The 21,811-nt window shown below is 40.1% G+C and overlaps 1 protein-coding gene across 3 annotated transcripts in view; it reads left to right on the forward strand.

The window, feature by feature from the left end:
* Positions 1-21,811, forward strand: part of PLCE1 (phospholipase C epsilon 1) — a 374,028-nt gene that overhangs the window by 23,016 nt on the left and 329,201 nt on the right. For all 3 annotated transcript variants that reach the window (XM_060405024.1, XM_060405025.1, XM_004020045.6), the window contains exon 2: positions 16,216-17,779. In XM_060405024.1, coding sequence (XP_060261007.1) covers positions 16,580-17,779 — 1,200 coding nt within the window. In that variant the 5' untranslated portion in view covers positions 16,216-16,579. The remainder of the gene's footprint in view (positions 1-16,215; positions 17,780-21,811) is intronic.

Raw genomic sequence — 21,811 nt, forward strand, 5'->3', positions numbered from 1 at the left:
GGCAGGTTCAAGGAATAGGAGTTAGACCACCCTGGCTCAGGTGGATGTCAGGTTGATGAATTGGAGAGGGTAGTTTTGATCAGCTGCCCCTCAAATGTGGCTCTGTTTGGCCTAGTTTAATATCATAAAATGTCACTTAAACCTAGCAAATATCCCTTTAATAAATTTCAACTTGACCCGTCAGTTTTATGGACCATCTAACTCAGGGCTTACCAAAGGATTTGGCACACAGTAGGTGTTCAGAAAATAATTTGTTAAATGAGTGAATGAATGAATCCTACCCTTTGGATGAATCCATGGGCAGAGGAGCCTGGCAGGCTACAGTCCATAGGGTCACAAAGAGTTGGACACAACTGAAGTAACTTAGCACACATGCACATACCCTTTGGTTGACCAGCCCTTGGAAGCAAGATTGAGCAATCTGGAATTTGTTGTACTCAAAGCATAGGGCAGTGTTTACAAGTATATCAAACAGATGAGATGACACATGATTTCGGGGGAGGGGGGGTGGACAGCCTGTGATTTCTCTAGATCGTCTCCTTTTTAAAATAAGATTTAGAATGTCAGGATAGAGATTGCTAAAGTTGTTATAGATTTTATTATGTTCCAAAGTTTCTTTTACAGAATATAATATTAAACAAGAGAAGCAGGACAAGAATGGTACAAACAGTATAATTTCAGTTCTATTAAGAAATCTGTATTCATGGGGAAAAAACTGGAAAGAAGTTATAACAAAATTGAGACTTACCCAATGATCTTACCGTATCTTTTCTACTTTCTACTTACCAGACTTTTCCCAAATTTACTACAGTTAGTGTGTTACTTTTATAACCAGAAAAATATAACGTGTGGTTTGTTAAACAGTTAGAATAGAATGTGGTATGACATTCTTGCCGAAGCCTGCTTTGTTTTTTTAATCCCTGGCATTCATCATAAAAATCACAGCTGATATTTCAAATAATGACATTATGATAGCAAAAGTGAACTGCAGCTTAGCAGATGTACTCCCACCTGCGTCACATGACACAGTTGATCTGCTGAGGAGCCCACACCATCCAGATGCTGAGATTGGCCATATCATGGCTCCTTGCCTCTACCTGCGCATCCCTCAGCCTCCCTGGGTACTTGCTTCCCCCCCACCCCCAATACCTGTCAGAGGCTCAGGAATGGCTGGAAGCTGGTGGCGCAGGTCAGAGCTGCCCTGCTTTCTTCTGATTGTGGACTCAGCAAACAACTCTGTAATTTAGATTATATTGACTGCCCTGAAAAATAACAAGTGTGCCAGGGTATTGTCCTGTAGACTAAACAAATTAAAAAAAAATAAAAGCAGCCAAACCCTGAAAACTTATTCACTTCATTTTTTCAATCAGGTGAAAAGTATGAATAATATTGCTTTTCCCTTTTGGATGATGACATCTCAGTGGTAAATCGAGACATTACTTAAGTGAACTTCGAGTTTTAACAAGATCTTCTATTTGCATTTTTGACTTTACTGAAAACAAGTGCCATTAGAATGATATCAACTGTTTGAGTCAGTTGTTGGCTTGGGCCTCCACCCAGAATTTGATGTCACTGATGAGCATTCATGAGGAACAGGAATAATTTTGAAGCTTTTGACCAGAGGACCTCTGAAGACCTTCATTAGTGCTAGTGTTAAATATAATACAAATGTAAAAATGAAAATGGTCATCTTATGCACTAAATGTGTGGATTTAAAATGCTTTCTATCTGCTAGGGCTTTGCATGGGAACCTCTATGAAACTCGAGAGTTACTGAGTCTGGAAAATGTTTTACTCAATGTGATGATGAAATGTAGACTAGGTATCAGGTGTGGGGGACCCAGGATGGAGGGAGAGAAGGAAACACAGCCATGAGGAATAGAGTTTGCAGGACTTGAATCATATCTTATTTTGATTAAATCAGGATTGGTTTACTGAAAGCCTGTAATGTGAGAATGTGTTAGAGTAGTAGAAGGGTTCTATTATAGTTATCTTACTCAAGAGTGAGTTCATTTTCATCACATGTATTTTTAATTCTTTGGAAAGACAATTACATTAATTGAGGAATGACATGTAGAATACCAGTTTGAAAAAACACTTAGTGAATGGGGGTACTGATGTTGTCTAACTATCAATTAATTAAAAATAGCTTGTAACATGAGCCCTAGGTACCCCACCTAAAGGGTGGCCGTAGGCTGCTTGGGGAGGCCCGTTATATTTTTGATGCATTGATTAGGTAAAACAAGACCTTCAAGGAAGAGGCTCCGGGTCCTTCCCACTGTTCTCTTTTCATCGCACAGCTTCCAGAAATGTGCTGCTTTGACCTAGTATGAGAACTTTCCAACTCCAGGATGAATGGCCCAAGATGGTTCTACTGCTTTTGCTGCAGTTAGCCTTAGTGAAGGCGGAGTAGTCTCCAGGTGCCAGCCAACCCATGACCTTCCATCTCTCTCCAAAATGAGACTCCTCCCTCTCTCCTCCACTTTCTCCCTGGCCTCACTTCCCTGGACAGATCCTCTTTTAAAGACTGTGACATTCTCTAAGAAAGCTTCACTCATGACTGGAATTCATACCGATTTCTGTCATCTCTGTCTTCATTTTTTATCTATTGCACAATTAGTACACACTATTGAGTGATTCTCCCACTTTTTAATTGGCTAGACTGTACTATTCAGTGTTCTACGATAATAGGTCATATCTAGGTTTTCCCCTTATGGCTCTGTAGTAATAAATGACTTCCCTGTAGGCAGAGGTTGTGCCTGGAGAACTCTCATTTGACAAATAACACATGATCCAGGGCCCATTATGTCTAATATCTCCATTTTCTGGAACAGCAACAAGGAGAGAAGGGGTGATTTGCAAGCTGATTAGAGCCACTGGGGAAGCCCCAGCGCAGAGGTATTTCAACTTAAATATTTTCTCTGAGGATAGCAGGTATTGTTTTAGGCAAAGGTTTTAAATCTCAATAAATAGTTATGAAGTGGCAAAAAAGATTTTACATATATCTATGTATATATCCTGTCTACACAGAGATGTGTATATACATATACCTACATGTATTCATATGTAAGTGGAAAGAGACAGAGATAAGCACTAGCAGTAGTTAGCTACACCATGTTTATGGATTAGACGCCTCAGTATGGTTAGGATGTTATTTTTCTCCAAATTGATTAAAACCAATCCCAAATAAAGTCCTTGCTGATTGATGATATTCTTGAAGATTGGGGTAAGGTTTGGGTTTACCACACTAAATAAGGTAGCTCTCTATTCCTTCTCAATTGATGTGGATGAAAGGATGAGAATAGTGTTTGGCGAAGATTCTTCTAAAAATTATATGGGATGGATTGGAAGAGATTAGAATTTGGGAGACTGGAAGCTCTTAAGTAATCCAGGTCCTAATGGGCAAGGATTAGGCTCAAGGAGCCGTGGAAGGGAAAGAGAGTCAGATACCTATTGAGACCAAATGTTTGCCTAGGTCTGTGTCAGGAATGTGGCATATACCTGGTGTGTCTATAAGATTCTTCAAGATTGAAGATACAAGGTCTTTGTTTTTCAGAAGTTCTCCATCTACACAGAGGTCCTAAATTATTAATAACTTCAATATATTGTGTGCCATGATATTCCGTGATGGTAAAGTGTGGGAAGAACCACAGGAAACACAGATGAGAGCAGTTAATACTGACAGGTGAGCATCAGTGAGGGCTACAGAGAGGAAATGCTATGTAAGCTGAGTGACGGAGGCTTATTTAAGTTAGAAGGCAGTGGGAAGGGAAATCCAAGAGGTATTAAGTGCAAGGCTGATTCAACAAATGGCAAAAAGGCCAGTGTGACAAGCTATCTTTTCTTTGAGGGTATTGGTCAGACATGAAGTTAGAAAAAAATCAGCTGAGACTAAATCACAGAGGGTTAAATGCCATCTTCTGCTCTCTGCTTTTCTCGCTTCTCATCATCTTACCAAAAACATGAATCTTTTTGTGCATGCATCTTGTGAGTGTCTATACCAATAAACCTATCTGCCTCCACTCGACTTAAAGTTACATTCTACTATGTCTAATATCTCCATATTTCTGGGACAGCAACAAGGAGAGAAGGGGTGATTTGCAAGCTGTTTGGGGAATGTGTTTTTCAGTGATGTTTTCCTTTCCTTGTGAGTTTTATAATTGAAAATTAACCTGTATGGACAAACTTTTTTTATGATCTTGCATGTTACTGTATTGTCAGCCTTATCAGTGTATTCATTTGGAATTACTTATTTGGGTAACTTTCTCATCTACTTATCAGTAGATTCCTGATGTCTAATATACATAGAGTATAAAGATTAAGATCTCTTTGGGTTTCTGAGTCATATGTCTAGAATCAGACTCTGAAACTTTTCTAGTAGAGTAGAAGTCACAAAGGGTTATGTCTTTGGGGTCTTGGGAAAGATCTAGATGGGTACACCAGTGCCTTTGGGGAGTGTTTTTGAATTTTTGTTTCTTTGTGAATTATGGAATTTCTATCATCATAGTTCAGAGAAAGGAGGTCATGGGGAGATGGAACAGCAGACATTCGGTGGAGAAGAAATACTCCACTGAAGACTGACTCATATCATGCAGAGTTTGGGTGTGATTGTGTGCATACACCTGCAACTGTGCACTCCATGTGCCTGTGGTAGGAAGAAGGGGAGGAGAGGGTTGTGCAGACATAATATTTTCTTTAATCTCTTTGCAGAGTGGACTTTGGAGAAGAGCAAGCCTAAGTAAACAATGTGGCATAGTTGTTTGTCTGTCACACACATGATACTCAAAAAGACTCTATAAAATCCTTTCTTTAAGTTAAGAAGTAAATAGAATTATTTGGTTACCAACTTTGATGGTTACCCCAGTGTTTCTTTTCCATGATGGTGAAATTCCTGAGCAGTTTTCACTTTCTGTGATTAGTTGAAATGTTCTCCTGCAAGCTTCAAATGAATTCATGATTATGCATTGTATTTTCTTTATCTTTCTTTACACTGCTCATCCTATGTGAATATGGGTAAAGTGGTTGCTACCTCTTTGTAAAGTTCCACCCTAGGACCGCGCCACCCCCCACCCCCCAGCAGAACTTCACTGATCCCCTGGTCCTTGGCCATCTTGCTTTCTTAGCTCTATAGAATATAATTGGTATTTAATAAATAATTGAAAGCTGTCTGATAGATTAGTTTTTGTTGTTGCTGTTAAGTCCCACCTCCTTCTAACACCTACAGTTAGAAAAGACAGTATGCTTGTATATCATATTTCTCTAATTTTACTATTCTTTATGGTACAAAGCACCCCTTCTGGTTTAAGAGCATAAAATTGGAAACATCACAGAAATTAGGGAATATAACTTTCCTCCAGTTCAGGAATTTTCCATATAGCTTCCTTGTTACATTAGTCTGTTCTCATAGATAAGTCATTCAAGTACTTTGAGCCTTATTCATAAAATGAAGGTGACAATAGTACTCACCTTTGTTAGCAACATATCTGGATGCCAGTGACAGAAACCCTAAAATAGTGGCGACTTCAGGAAGATGGCGTATTATTTTCCTCTCTCCCGAATCCAGGAACAGGCACAGTGGCTTCTATCTTTTTCTTTGCTATGCACAGCACCTAGTTTCATGTTCACCTTGCAGTCTGATACGGCTGCTCCAGCTCCAGCCATCACGCCTTCCTTGCCAGCAGAAAGGACAAAGAGGAGAAAGAAAAGGGCATACTCTCTCTCTTCAAGGACACTGTCCACAAGTAGCAAACCATTCTGCTTATATCTAATTAGCACTGACTAAGTCATATTGCTACATGTAGCTATAAGGGAGGCTGATAAAGAGATGGCTTTGTATGTGGCTGAAATTCAGAGTTTATATCACTGAGGGATATGGGAACAGATCTGGGGGACAATTAGCAGTCTCTGCCACCCTACTGATAATTTTATGAGATAAAAATGGATGAAATGAGAGAATATGTACAATGTGCTTAGAACATGCCTGCCTGACATATAATACATTCTCAGCTAATATGTAAGTATTAGCCATTGTTTTTATGGCTAAACATTATAGACAGTCATTCATTCACTGTATTATTTGTTCAACAGACGTTGAATACCTACTGTGCTGAACACTATACCTCTCCTGTTTAAATCCTTCTATCAACAATCTGGAGGAGACTACTGTCCAAGATAGCTTATATTTTATGGAATAACTCTAAAAGTTCCATAACTTATTTATCAAAGTAAGTCAAAGCATGCTTCCCAAATAATTCAGTCTTACCCTTTGAAACTATAGAACAAGCCTATTTCCTCCACTCAGTTCGTCAAACATATGAAGGTGGCTAATAAGCCTCACATTTAGTTTCCTGACCCTAAGCAGGCATTTTTGTTAGCTCATTTATTTAGTATGTGGTTTGGCAAACTTCTTCTGTAAAGGGCTAGATGGTAACTGGCTTTTCAGGTCACATGTTCTCTGTCACAGTTTCTCGACTCTACCATCGTAATGGGAAAGCAGCCCCGGACGTTTTATAAGTGAATGGCTACGTGCCTATAAAATTTGTTGCTGTTGTTTAGCTTCTCAGTTGTGTCCCCTTGCAACCTCATGAACTGTAGCTCACTAGGCTCCCCTGTCCATGGGATTTCCCAGGCAAGAATATTGGAGTGGGTTGCCATTTCCTCCTCCAGGGGATCTTCCTGACCCAGGGATCAAACCCACGTTCCTGTGTCTCCTGTGTTGGCAGGTGGATTCTTTATCACTGAACCACTGGGGAAGGCAGTTTCTATAAAATATTATTTACAAAAACAGATAGCAGGTCAGACTTTGGCCTCATGCTGTGGTTTGCCAGCCCTGTGATTTAGCCTATGCTGCTACTACTGCTGCTAAGTTGCTTCAGTCCATGCTGCTGCTGCTGCTGCTAAGTCGCTTCAGTCGTGTCCAACTCTGTGCGACCCCAGAGACGGCAGCCCCCCAGGCTCCGCCATCCCTGGGATTCTCTAGGCAAGAACACTGGAGTGGGTTGCCATTTCCTTCTCCAGTGCATGAAAGTGAAAAGTAAAAGTGAAGTCTCTCAGTCATGTCCGACTCGTTGCGACCCCATGGACTGCAGCCTACCAGGCTCCTCGGTCCATGGGATTTTCCAGGCAAGAGTATTGGAGTGGGTTGCCATTGCTTTCTCCAGCTTCAGTCCATAGAAACTTATAAATAAGGTTATTTGTGACTGATATTCTCCTTCTTTGAAGCTGAAAACTTTCTTTGTGTCACTCCTGATTTTTCTTATACATTTCATTTCTTTTTCTTGTCTTATTACTTTGGTTAAGATTTTCAGTACCCCTTGCATCTCCATAGCATTACTTGCTGGCCAATCATTTCCCGAGATATGTTATCCCTCATTTCTAGCTTGGAAATGCTCTTTGACAAATCTTCTCTTGTTCTACCACACATTGTTTGACCTCCCCAAGGCTGACTCTTCTCCGATCATCACACAAATCTGTCCACATTAAGAAAATAAGAATCCTTTTTCCGTCCCTTTCTTCTTCAAACCTGTTAGACTTTGATTTTCCTTTGGTGGTGCTTCAGCTTTTCATCACTGAACAGTCTAATGCCAACTATAACCTAATCCAACTTCCCTTAAAGACAATTTAGAGGAGGCAGGTAGAAAATTAACATTTACTGATGGACCAGGCGCTGCTAACATTTACAATATGTGTGTTTCATTTCAATGTTATAGATGTGGTAAGTACAATTTGAGATTGGTCATATAACCAGCTGTGGTCATGCAGCTGAAATACAATGAGTCAATCCGTTACAGAATAGAAATTCAAATCTGACTGGACTGGGGGACTTAAGTGTGTGCATCTGGCAAAAGTAATTCAAAACCATTCACAAATACAGCAGAGTTGCTATACTTTGGTTGTCCTCTCTCATCAAGACATTTGTAAAGCAGAGAATAGCAAACATTTGTGCTGAACTTTTGGTTTTCAAAACATTTACTTCATAATTTTATGGAGTAGGTGATTTTATTCCAATTTTGCAGGAAAGGAAATCAAACCACAAAATGATTAAAATGTTTGCTGGAATTGCCAGACACCAATGCCTTACTGCTTCTAGGAGAGTCCACAATTGCTCTTCTCAGAAAAGTTCATCACACCTCTTTTCTAGCTAACTCCTTATTGTCTTTCAGACCTCAGCTCAGTCATCATCTTCTCCAGGAAACACTTTCTGCAGTCACCTCCACCTTGTGCCCACCATCTGATTTAGATGTTCTTTCTACAGCTTAAACAAGCTCATCACCCTCTGCACTGAGCCTGAACTGATGATGTATTAGCTTGTAAGGAAATCAAGGGCACATCCCTGCCTCATTTAACTTTGTCCTCAATAAATAAACATTTGTCAAGTAAAGGAATTCCCTGAGATGGAGCCAAGTCAGTGCTGCAGGGAGTCATTTCCTTGTGATGTTTCTCAGTTCTGCTTATACCTGGAGGCAAAACAGAAACCTCAACCTTCCAGAGGCAAACAAAAGAGGATCCTTCCAGAAGCCACTGATCTCTGCAGCCAGGGAACATCAGAAATTCAAATCTATGGGGTTTCAGACTAGAAAGCAAAGAAAGCAGCATAACTATGGTGAAGAGCACAGGTGCTAGACAGGCTTCTTAGATTTGAATCCTGACTTCACCATTTTCCAGCTGTGTGGTCTTTGGCAAGTGACTTAGCTTTTCTATGCTTGGGTTTGTCAAACGTGGATAATAATGGAACTTCTGAATATTATTTATGGCTGTGCAACAAATTACCCCCAAACGGAGTGCCTCATAACAATAAACATTTATTATCTCACAGTTTCTGTGGATCAGGAATTTGAAGGGGCTCAGGTGAGTGCTTCTGGCTCAGGATTGCTCATTAGGTGATAGTCAAGATGTCAACTGAGGTTCCTGTCATGTGGAACCTTGACTGAGGCTGGAGGATCACCTTCCAAGATGGCTCACTCAAGTAGCTTTTGGCAGGAGGTCGTAGTTCTTCCCACCAGCAACTCTCAGTATAGGATAATAATTGATTTCCCCCAGAGAAAGCAAGAGAGGAAGCCCCAGGGAGAAACTCTAGTGACTTTTATGACCTATTTTCAGAACATACACTGTTACTTCCACCACATTCTCTATGCTAGAAGGAAGTCACTAAGTGTGGCCCACATTCGAGGAAAGGGGAATTAGGCTCCACCTTTTGAAAGGAGTATCATAGAATTTGTGGACATATTTTAAAACCACACACTATCTTATATAGAGACGAGTGAGAATTCCATGAGATAAGAATTGCAAAGTGCTTAATGGGACTTAAGCAGCATCTACCTTGAATTACCTTCCTCATGGATTAGAAAGGACAAATGAACTGTCAGTCTGAAGGCTTTGACTTGAAAAATTACTCTATAAAATGGAGCAAAGATATCAGAATTAAGGTGATGCCATAAGCAATTAAAGTATTCAGTATAGTTCTTGGCATGAAAAGTTGTTCATGTTTTGAATTTTAAAAAGCAAGTAAAAAACAGCATGTACAGTGTGATCTGATATTTATGTAATTATATACTTATATCTCTCTATGTTGATGCATAGGGAGATATGTATGCATTCTAGAATGAGGTTCCTCATAGTATTAATCATGGTTATCTCTGGGTGGTAGAATTTGTGTTAAGTGAAGAGGAACTAAAAGCCTCTTGATGAAAGTAAAAGAGGAGAGTGAAAAAGTTGGCTTAAAGCTCAACATTCAGAAAACGAAGATCATGGCATCCAGTCCCATCACTTCATGGGAAATAGATAGGGAAACAGTGGAAACAGTGTCAGACTTTATTTTTTTTGGACTCCAAAATCACTGCAGATGGTGATTGCAGCCATGAAATTAAAAGACGCTTACTCCTTGGAAGAAAAGTTATGACCAACCTAGATAGCATATTCAAAAGCAGAGACATTACTTTGCCAACTAAGGTCCATCTAGTCAAGGCTATGGTTTTTCCAGTAGTCATGTATGGATGTGAGAGTTGGACTGTGAAGAAGGCTGAGCGCCGAAGAATTGATGCTTTTGAACTGTGTTGTTGGAGAAGACTCTTGAGAGTCCCTTGGACTGCAAGGAGATCCAACAGTCCATTCTGAAGGAGATCAACCCTGGGATTTCTTTGGAAGGAATGATGCTGAAGCTGAAACTCTAGTACTTTGGCCACCTCATGTGAAGAGTTGACTCATTGGAAGAGACTCTGATGCTGGGAAGGATTGGGGGCAGGAGGAGAAGGGGACGACAGAGGATGAGATGGCTGGATGGTATCACTGATTCGATGGACGCGAGTCTGAGTGAACTCCGGGAGTTGGTGATGGACAGGGAGGCCTGGCATGCTGCAATTCATGGGGTCACAAAGAGTCGGACACAACTGAGCGACTGAACTGAACTGAAACAAAAAATTGTGGTTTTTTTGCATTGTTTGAATTGTTTTACACTGAGCATAAATCTACAAAAATAAGGGGGACATTTTCCAAAGAAAAAAAGTTGGAAAGAAGACATGAAAGATGGAAAGGTTTAGCATGTTGAGCCAGAATTTTGCTTCTCTAAGTGGGCTAGTTTATTCCCTGTGATGTATCTGATTGATAGGCTCTCCTCTGATCCTTCAAGTTTGTTGTGAAGACTTGTATGTGCTGGGAGCAGGTGAGAGTTTGTGACTGTGTTTAGCTTGAGGGGGCATATATTAGGAGAAGGGAAAAGCACAGAGAAGCAAGGAGAAGAGGGACATCTGTGTGGCGAAGAGCAAAGACAGAATGAATCTGGTGTTGCCAGCAGAGCCTGAATGCTCATAAGTTGCCTTGGGAAGAACAACTTTACCCATAGAAGAATGATATACTTGCGATGGGCATGCATTCTGTCAGCCCAGAGAGCCTTGAATATCTTCTATAATTGCACTTGCTGCATTGAACTGAAATCTGTTCAATTCTCCCTCCCTCTTAACAGACTTGCAAGCAGGTCCTGGCAATCTAGCTCCAACATGTAGCAGGGTTTAATAATCTGAAGAATAAAATAGCTTAAATTATTTTTTAAAATAATGTCATTCACAATTGAAAATGTTTATGTTGCCTAAACATTCAACTGAGTAATTTACTCAAATGAAAGAGGGAGTTAAAATGTGTATGTTTTATGGGAAAAATTGGAGAAATTGCCCAAAGATGCTTTTTGAAATGTTTAAATCTATCGTTTGTTTCCCATTTGTCACATCTGTTCTTTGTTCACCTTTTCCTTTTTTCTGCCTTTTTTTTCCTAGTTACTTGAAAAAAAATTTCAAGATTCTAATGTGTTTACTTATTTTCTGTATTTTTGGTTAAAGTGATTGCATTGGGGCTTATAGTTTACATCTTAAGCTTATGACAACCTGACTTTAAGTAATATTACTGGGCTTCCCTGATAGCTCAGTTGGTAAAGAATCCTCCTGCAGTGCAGGAGACCCTGGTTCAATACCTGAGTCAGGAGGATCCCCTGGAGAAGGGATAGGCTACCCTGTCTAGTATTCTTGGGCTTACCTTGTGGCTCAGCTGGTAAAGAATCTGCCTGCAATGTGGGAGACCTGGGTTCCATCTCTGGGTTGGGAATATCCCCTGGAGAAGGGAAAGGCTACCCACTCCTGTATTCTGGCCTAGAGAATTTCATGGACTGTATAGTCCATGGGATCACAAAGAGTTGGACACGACTTTTACTTCACTTCACCCCAATTCATGTAGAAAATAGCCTTATATTAATATATTTCCATTTCTTCTCTTTTGAACTTTGTGTTGTTATTGTCATATTTTACTTCTACATTTGTTAGTTACTGTATAGTCATTGTTATTACTTTTGCTTTAAATGGTCAGTTCAGTTCAGTTCAGTTCAGTCCTGCAGTCATGTCCGACTCTTTGCGACCCCATGAATCGCAGAATGCCAGGCCTTCCTGTCTATCACCAACTCCTGGAGTTCAATCAAACTCATGTCCATCGAGTTGGTGATGCCATCCAGCCATCTCATCCTCTGTCGTCCACTTCTCCTCCTGCCCCCAATCCCTCCCAACATCAGAGTCTTTTCCAATGAGTCAACTCTTCGCATGAGGTGGCCAAAGTACTGGAGTTTCAGCTTCAGCATCAGTCCTTCCAATGAACACCCACGACTGATTTCCTTTAGGATGGACTGGTTGGATCTCCTTGCAGTCCAAGGGACTCTCAAGAGTCTTCTCCAACACCACAGTTCAAAAGCATCAGTTCTTCAGCACTCAGCTTCTTCACAGTCCAACTGTCACATCCATACATGACCACTGGAAAAACCATAGCCTTGACTAGTCTGACCTTTGTTGGCAAAGTAATGTCTCTGCTTTTGAATATGCTATCTAGGTTGCTCATAACTTTCCTTCTAAGGAGTAAGTGTCTTTTAATTTCATGGCTGCAATCACCATCTGCAGTGATTTTGAAGTCCAAAAAAATAAAGTCTGATACTGTTTCCACTGTTTCTCCATCTATCTGCCATGAAGTGATGGGACCAGATGCCATGATCTTAGTTTTCTGAATGTTGAGCTTTAAGGCAATTTTTTCACTCTTCTCTTTCACTTTCACCAAGAGGCTTTTTAGTTCCTCTTCACTTTCTGTCATAGAGTGATGTCATCTGCATATCTGAGGTTATTGATATTTCTCCCGGAAATCTTGATTCCAGCTTGTGCTTCTTCCAGCCCAGCATTTCTCATGATGTACTCTGCATATACGTTAAATAAGTAGGGTGACGATATACCGCCTTGATGTACTCCTTTTCCTATTTGGAACCAGTCTGTTGTTCCATGCCCAGTTCTAACTGTTGCTTCCTGACCTGCATATAGGTTTCTCAAGAGGCAGGTCTGGTGGTCTAGTATTCTCATCTTTCAGAATTTTCCACAGTTTATTGTGATCTGCACAGTCAAAGGCTTTGGCATAGTCAATACAGCAGAAATAGATGTTTTTCTGGAACTCTCTTGCTTTTTCCATGATCCAGCGGATGTTGGCAATTTGATCTCTGGTTCCTCTGCCTTTTCTAAAACCAGCTTGACCATCTGGAAGTTCACGGTTCACGTATTGCTGAAGCCTGGCTTGGGGAATTTTGAGCATTACTTTACTAGCATGTGAGATGAGTGCAATTGTGCAGTAGTTTGAGCATTCTTTTGCATTGCCTTTCTTTGGGATTGGAATGAAAACTGACCTTTTCCAGTCCTGTGACCACTGCTGAGTTTTCCAAATTTGCTGGCATATTGAGTGCAGCACTTTCACAGCATCATCTTTCAGGATTTGAAATAGCTCAACTGGGATTCCATCACCTCCACTAGCTTTGTTCGTAGTGATGCTTTCTAAGGCCCACTTGACTTCGCATTCCAGGATGTCTGGCTCTAGGTGAGTGATCACACCATCGTGGTTATCTGGGTCATGAAGCTCTTTTTTGTACAGTTCTTCCGTGTATTCTTGCCACCTCTTCTTAAGATCTTCTGCTTCTGTTAGGTCCATACCATTTCTGTCCTTTATGGAGCCCATCTTTGCATGAAATGTTCCCTTGGTATCTCTAATTTTCTTGAAGAGATCTCTAGTCTTTCCCATCCTGTTGTTTTCCTCTATTTCTTTGCATTGATTGCTGAGGAAGGCTTTCTTATCTCTCCTTGCTATTCTTTGGAACTCTGCATTCAGATGCTTATATTTTTCCTTTTCTCCTTTGCTTTTCACTTCTCTTCTTTTCACAGCTATTTGTAAGGCCTCCTCAGACAGCCATTTTGCTTTTTTCGCATTTCTTTTCCATGGGAACGGTCTTGATCCTTATCTCCTGTACAATGTCACAAACCTCATTCCATAGTTCATCAGGCTCTCTATCAGATCTAGTCCCTTAAATCTATTTCTCACTTCCACTGTATAATCATAAGGGATTTGATTTAGGTCATACCTGAATGGTCTAGTGGTTTTCCCCACTTTCTTCAATTTAAGTCTGAATTTGGCAATAAGAAGTTCATGATCTGAGCCACAGTCATCTCCTGGTCTTGTTTTTGCTGACTGTATTGAGCTTCTCCATCTTTGGCTGTGAGGAATATAATCAGTCTGATTTCGGTGTTGAACATCTGGTGATGTCCATGTGTAGAGTCTTCTCTTGTGTTGTTGGAAGAGGGTGTTTGCTATGACCAGTGCGTTCTCTTGGCAAAACTCTATTAACCTTTGCCCTGCTTCATTCTGTATTCCAAGGCCAAATTTGCCTGTTACTCCAGTTGTTTCTTGACTTCCTACTTTTGCGTTCCAGTCCCCTGTAATGAAAAGGACATCTTTTTTTTGGTGTTAGTTCTAAAAGGTCTTGTAGGTCTTCATAAAACCGTTCACCTTCAGCTTCTTCAGCATTACTGGTTGGGACATAGACTTGGATTACTGTGATATTGAATGGATTGCCTTGGAAACGAACAGAGATCATTCTGTCATTTTTGAGATTGCATCCAAGTACTGCATTTCAGACTCTTTTGTTGACCATGATGGCTACTCCATTTCTTCTAAGGGATTCCTGCCCGCAGTAGTAAATATAATGGTCAACTGAGTTAAATCCACCCATTCCAGTCCATTTTAGTTTGCTGATTCCAGCATCGCTCTTTACAGCATTGGACCTTGCTTCTATCACCAGTCACATCCACAACTAGGTATTGTTTTTGCTTTGGCTCCAACCCTTCATTCTTTCTGGAGTTATTTCTCCACTGATCTCCAGTAGCATATTGGGCACCTACCGACCTGGGGAGTTCCCCTTTCAGTATCCTATCATTTTGGCTTTTCATACTGTTCATGGGGTTCTCAAGGCAAGAAAACTGAAGTGGTTTGCCATTCCCTTCTCCAGTGGACCACATTCTCAATTAGTTATTTAAAATGTAAGGAAAATTGTATTTATCTGCATATTTAACATTTTTCATACTCTATTTCTTTTTGTAGATCCAGATTTCTATCTAGCATATTTCTTCCACCTAAAGGACTTTCTTTACCATTTCTTATTTTAGTGAGCCTTTTTTTTTTTTTTTTGACTACATGGCTTGTGGGCTCTTAGTTCCCCAACCAGGGATTGAACCCATGCCCCCTGCAGTGGAAGGATGGAGTCCTAATCACTGGACCTTCAGGAAAGTCCCCTTTATGTTTCTTATATGTAAGTTTACTCTTGATGAATTCTTTCAGCTTTTGTGTGTCTAAAAGTCTTTATTTCATTTTGTTTTCAAAAAATATTTTTGTTGGGTATAGAATTTTAATTTGGCAGTGTGTGTGTATGTATATATATATGTATGTATGTATGTTTATGTATGTATGTGTGTGTATATATATATATATATGAGAAGGAACTGGCAACCCACTCCAGTATTTTAGCTTGGAGAATCCCGTGGACAGAGAAGCTTGGTGGGGTGCTGTCTATGGTCTCACACAGAGTCAGACATGACTGAAGCGACTTAGCATGCAAGCATGCGTTGTAGAAGGTAATGGGTACCCACTCCAGTATTCTTGCTTGGAGAATCCCAGGGACAGAGGAGCCTGGTGGACTGCTGTCTGTGGGGTTGCACAGAGTCGGACATGAGTGAAGTAACTTAGCAGCAGCAGCAGCAGATATATATATATATATATATATATATATATATATACACACACACACACACACACACACACACACACACACATTTATTTTAAAAGTTTATTTTTTAAATAAACTTTTATTTTTTAATAAACTATTCTGGCTTGCCTTGTCCCTGTCTTTTCTCCACTCTACTTTATGTGTCTTCCTTCTCTGATTTCCTTGGCTTTATTGAAGTCTCAACTTCTTCTCTTTAAATTAGTCACACTGTTTGGTTTCATCTGAGTCCCTCCTCCTGCCCAGTAGCCTAAAAACTCAAAAGGTATAAGCTAGGGCATTTATAGAACTCACCTTATTTATTTATTCTTCTTTTGGAATTACTATTCTATGTTGCCTGTTATTCAATATCTCAAAACAATTATTTCATTATTTTTTCTGACTTTTTTCAATTGTTTAAGGAAGAAGGATAAACCTGATCTCTGTTACTCTGTACTGGCTGGAAACAGAAGTTCGAAATATTGAATCAAAAAAATTAATACCTAAAACCAACTTCTGATTGCAAAACTTCTCCTCAAAATGGATTGATATTTTGCAGTAGCTTATAATTATGAGGTCATTTTAAAAAATTTGTTTAGTGTTTGACATTATCTCTTTTTCTTACAGGATACATTCAAACTGGATTTTTAAATCACTGTAAGCCAGTGATGGATCAGAAGTTACAGAATGCAATGCCGAATTAAAGTCTTCGAAAGAATTGCTTCAAAGAACCGAAGAAAGAAAATTGATCTATTTCCTTAATACCTTGATCTAGAAAAACGTACTGCACATGGTAGGAAGTGATAACTGGGAAAGTTTATTTGGGTCTTAATATACTGACTGATACCTAAATGATAGGAACTGGTCACTTTGTTTCTCAGAGGGCTTATACACCTGCGATTATGTTAAAAACCAGTAGTTCTATTAACATCTTGACATGATCACAAGAGAGGAGAAACAGTGCTAGCTGAAACCCTGCATCTTGGTCAAGATGACTTCTGAAGAAATGGCAGGTTCTGTTCTCAGACCTGTGAGTCAGAGAAAAGTGATCTCTGCTCAGTCAACTGTAGATGAACGTAATGATAAGGTCTCAGACATCAGTGTTCCAGAGTCTCATCCTGTCAGGCAGGGTGGGGAGACCTCTCATACCATCTCGCAACTGACCAAACTTACAGAAGAATCTTCTGGAAGCAAAGTGCCCCCAATTTTCTCAGTAGCAAGGGAGAAAATAACCAGTGATGAGAACAGTAATGAAAAGCGCTGGGAGAAAAGCATGCCAGATTCTGTGGAAAACCTTAACATTAACTGCAACAGCATATTGAAAAACCATCAGCATGGCCCTTCTCAGAGCCAGTTTTATGAAACGTGCAATTCTATCACAGAGGAAGGTCTGTGTTTGGAAACTGGAATCCCTTCTTCAGTCGAAGGAAAGGTGTTCTCTGGAATTCAACTGGAAATAGACAGACCTCCCATGGGCATCAGTCCATTAGGAACTCAGTCGGCCATTGTAGAGACAAGCAGGGCACACCCAAGCAACATGGCAGTATTTCACTTGCGTTACGAAGTTGACAGAAGAATGTCAGACAGTTTCTGTCCCCTATCAGATAACTTGATTTTGGATGATTGTGGAAACTGTGTACTACCTGCTGTTGGTGAGGGACAAGAGAAAAGTTACATGGCATATACTTGCAAACTGATGAAATTGACAAGTAACTGTGACAATAAGAATAGGCAGCTGCAGTGTGATCATTGTGACCCCTTGAATGACAAATACTTGTGCTTTGAAGGCTCTTGCCCAAAGGCCGATGTGGTATGTTCAAGTGACAGCTTTTGCAGGGAGGATTTTACTGACAGTCCACCTGCCAAGACCATTCTGAGCCATTTTGAGGACTTCCCTGATAATTGTGAAGATGTAGAAGAAGATTTGTTCAAAAATAAAAAGGAGCGGTCTGCGTGGTTAGTGAGGAGATTTTGCAAAAATGACAAGGAAGTTAAGAAATCTGTGTTTACTGGGACAAGGGCAATTGTGAGAACTTTGCCTTCTGGTCACATTGGACTGGAGGCTTTGAGTTATATTGATCAGAAGAAAAATGGTCTCTTATTGCCTCCTGGGAGAGTCATGGAACGGCTGTCAACAGTGGTGGTTAGGCAAGATGGTTCCCAAGGTCTGTCAGAAGCCCAGTGGTATCCGGTAAGAGTTAAAGTTTCTTTTAATCCATTTTTCAAAGTTGATTTTTTAAAACTCCAAATCTCCATTGTCTTAATTAATGGGAAATGTTCAGTTCTGGCCAATGATTCTTAGGGGAAGCATTTGTAATTACTGGAGATTAGTAGACCTAACAGATACTGGGATTGATAACTGTCAAGACTGAGTTAATTCCACAGCAACATAAGTCACAAAATACACATAAATATGTGCTCAGAGAAGTTAGGGAGAGTCCCTGATTACTGTATGCGGGCTTATAAAACAGAAACTCCTGGGAGTGGGAAAATGGTTCTGTCAACTGATTATTCAGCGGTATCCTTCAGAGATACGTCTGTCCTCTTCTGCCATGGAGTTCATCATTGTTTTTAGGTTGCAAGGCTTAAAAGAACTTAAATCTCATTTTCTCTGTTCAGTTCCTCTAGCTAGTGCTTCCTGTTTCTTCCCTCTTAACCCTTTTTGTGCCATGGCCCTCTTTGGCTATTTGGTGAAATCTTTGGGTTGAGAAGAACACTTTTAAATGCATCAAATGAAATACAAAGAATCATAAAGGACACAGATTATGTGGATAGACATATATCAAGATATTTTTGAAAGTGTAACATAGCAGGGTACTTCTTTTTTAACACACTGAATAATGGCAGCTAATGATATGATAACTACAATAACTTTAAGGCAGTGAAGAATGTTAGTAGGGAATGGTTTACCTGGGACTTGCCCGGTTTTAGCAGTGCAAGTCCCATATTCTGGGAAGCCACTCAGTCTTGGACAAACCAAGACAAACTAATTAATTAGTTACCTTAATTATAAATACTATTTTAGAGTCTCTTCCATGACTATAATATATGGCAATATCTGTGATTTCTATTGGCAACAAAATCACAGGTACTGTTAGTGTTACTGAAGTTTGTTTGGACTCTCTGAGTTCTATCCATAGTTCCCCTCTTTAAGATTCCTGCTCTGGAAATGCACACAAGTAGCTGCCCACTCTTGGACCTGATCTTTGCATCAGAAGCCAGCACCATGTATTCTCTTGTGTTTGTTTTTTTTTTTCCTTCTGTGGCTAAGTAGCCCAACTTCCTTCTACTGATCTTAGTGGAGAAGCTGTTTCTATAACTTTTGCATTCCAGTTTTATACAATTCCTTAAAACCTGGCCCTAAAAGTAAACCCAATCTAAAAGAACATCCTTTTATTGAACTATGACTAGCATATTTTTATTTTCATCATCATCAATTGTGGGAACTAATATTTATTGTGAATTTACATATGCCAGGCATTGGACTGAATAACTTACACACTTCATTTCATGAAATCATCTCAACTACCTTCTGATTTGGTCTGATTATTCACCCCATTGTATCATTAATAAAACAGAATCTCAAGGAAATTCTATACCTTCAATTCAGTTCAGTGCAGTTGCTCAGGTGTGTCTGACTCTGTGCGACCCCATGGATTCCGGCATGCCAGGCTTCCCTGTCCATCACCAACTCCCGGAGCTTGTTCAAACTCATGTCCATTGAGTCGGTAATGCCATCCAGCCATCTCATCCTCTGTTGTCCCCTTCTCCTCCTGCCTTCAATCTTTCCCAGCATCAGGGTCTTTTCTAAAGAGTCAGTTCTTTGCATCAGGTGGCCAAAGTGTTGGAGTTTCAGCTTTAGCTGAATATCCAATGAATATTCCAATGAATATTCAGGACTGATTTCCTTTAGGATGGACTGGTTGGATCTCCTTGCAGTCCAAGGGACTCTCAAGAGTCTTCTCCAACACCACAGTTCAAAGGCATCAATTCTTTAGCGCTCAGCTTTCTTTATAGTCCAACTCTCACATCCATACATGACTATTGGAGAAACTATAGCTTTGACTAGATGGACCTTTGTTGACAAAGTAATGCCTCTGATATTTAATATGCTGTCTAGTTTGGTCATAACTTTCCTTCCAAGGAGTAAGCGTCTTTTAATTTCATGGCTGCAGTCACAATGTGCAGTGATTTTGGAGCCCAAGAAAATAAAGTCAGCCACTGTTTCCACTGTTTCCCCATCTATTTGCCGTGAAGTGATGGGACCAGATGCCATGATCTTCATTTTTTGAAAGTTGAGTTTTAAGCCAGCTTTTTCACTCTCCTCTTTCACTTTCTTCAAGAGGCTTTTTAGTTCCTCTTTGCTTTCTACCATAAGGGTGGTGTCATTTGCATACATGAGGTTATTGATATTTCTCTGGGCAGTGAACACTATGTGTAAAGACCATGACAGACCCAGTGAAAACCAAATAATCTATCACTAGCATTCATGCCCACGAGAATTCAAAATGGAAAAATAGAGCTGTGCAGAACAACAGGGGGATTCAGTATATACTGATCAAGAAAGATGTTCAAGAAGATAACAAATGAAAAAAATATAAAGCACGTTTCCAACCATCTTCTATTGAGGAATAATGCGCACATCATTTTAAAGTATACAAATCCGTGCTTTTTCATACATTCCCAAGATGGTGCACCTATCGCAACTATCTAATTCCAAAATAATTTTAACACCTCAAAAAGAAACTCCTGTTGCTCTCCTGATGGCTCAGTCATAAAGAATCTGTCTGCCAATGAAGGAGACATGGGTTCAATCCCTGATCTGGGAAGATCCCACGTACTGAAGAGCAGCTAAGCCTGTGCACTGCAATTATTGAGCCTGTGCCCTAGAGCCCAGGAACCGCAACAACTGAGGCCCTCGCACCCTAGAGTCTGTGCTGCGCAACAAGAGAGGCCACTGCAAAGACAGGCCTGCATACCACAGCTACAGAGTAGCCCCTGCTCAGTGCGATTAGAAAAAATCCCAAGCAGCAATGAAGACCCAGCACAGCCCCAAATAAAGATAAGTAAATAAATAAGAAACTCCTTAACCATGAGTGACCACTCTCTCTTCCTCCCCTTCCCCTGGCGAGCACTAATCTGCTTTTGGTCCCTGTGGATTGCAGATTCTGGACATTTCCTACAAGACTACTTGTGACTGGCTTCTTTCACTTAGCATCATGTTTTCCAGGTTCATCTATGTCATGACATATATCAGAACTGTATTCTTTTTTATGACTGAATAATATTCTACTATATGAATGTACCAGATTTACTCATCCATTCATCAGCTAAAGGACAATGGGTTGTTTCCACTTTGGGGCTGTTATGAATAATGCTGCTATGAATGTTCCTGGACAAGTTTTAGAATGAACGTATGTTTTCGTTCCTCCTGGTAAGATACTTAGGAGTGGGATTATTGGGTCATATGGTAATGGCATGTTTAACATCTCGGGGAAGGAACAAAATGTTGTCTAAAACCACTGCTCCATTTTATATTCTCACCAGTAATGCACGAGAATTCCAATGTCTCCACATCCTCACCAACACTTGTTACTATTCATTTCATTTATGAAAGCTATCTTAGTGGGTGTGACCTGGTAATTCATTGTGGTTTCAATTTGCATTTCCTTAATAACTAACAATTTTGGAAAGTTTTCCATTTCCTTGTTGGCCATTTATATATCATCTTTGGAGAAATATCAATTCAGATCCTTTCCCCATTAAAGAAAATGGATTTTTTTGCCTATTTATTGTTGCGTTGCAAGGCTTCTTCATATATTCTTACCAGATACATGATTTGCAAATATATTCTGTTGGTGGGCTCTCGCCTTTTTGATACTGTGCACTGATGCTCAGAACATCTTAATTCTGATGAAGTCAACAATTTATCTACTTTTTTCCCTTTGGTTGCTTGTGCTTTTAGTGTCATATGTAAGAAATGACTTCCTAATTCGTGAAGACTTACACCTGTGTTTCCTTCCCAGATTTTAACAGTCTTTGCTGTTGCTGTTCAGTCGTTGTGTCTGACTCTTGGCAACCCCGTGGACTGCAGCTCGCCAGGCTTCCCTGTCCTTCACTACCTCCCAGAGTTTGCTCAGACTCATGTCCATTGAGTCAGTGATGCCATCCAACCATGTCATCCTCTGTCATCTCGTTTTTCTCCTACCCTCAGTCTTTTCCA

The sequence above is a fragment of the Ovis aries genome, chromosome 22, assembly GCF_016772045.2.
Source record: "Ovis aries strain OAR_USU_Benz2616 breed Rambouillet chromosome 22, ARS-UI_Ramb_v3.0, whole genome shotgun sequence".
NCBI classification, from domain to species: Eukaryota; Metazoa; Chordata; class Mammalia; order Artiodactyla; family Bovidae; genus Ovis; species Ovis aries.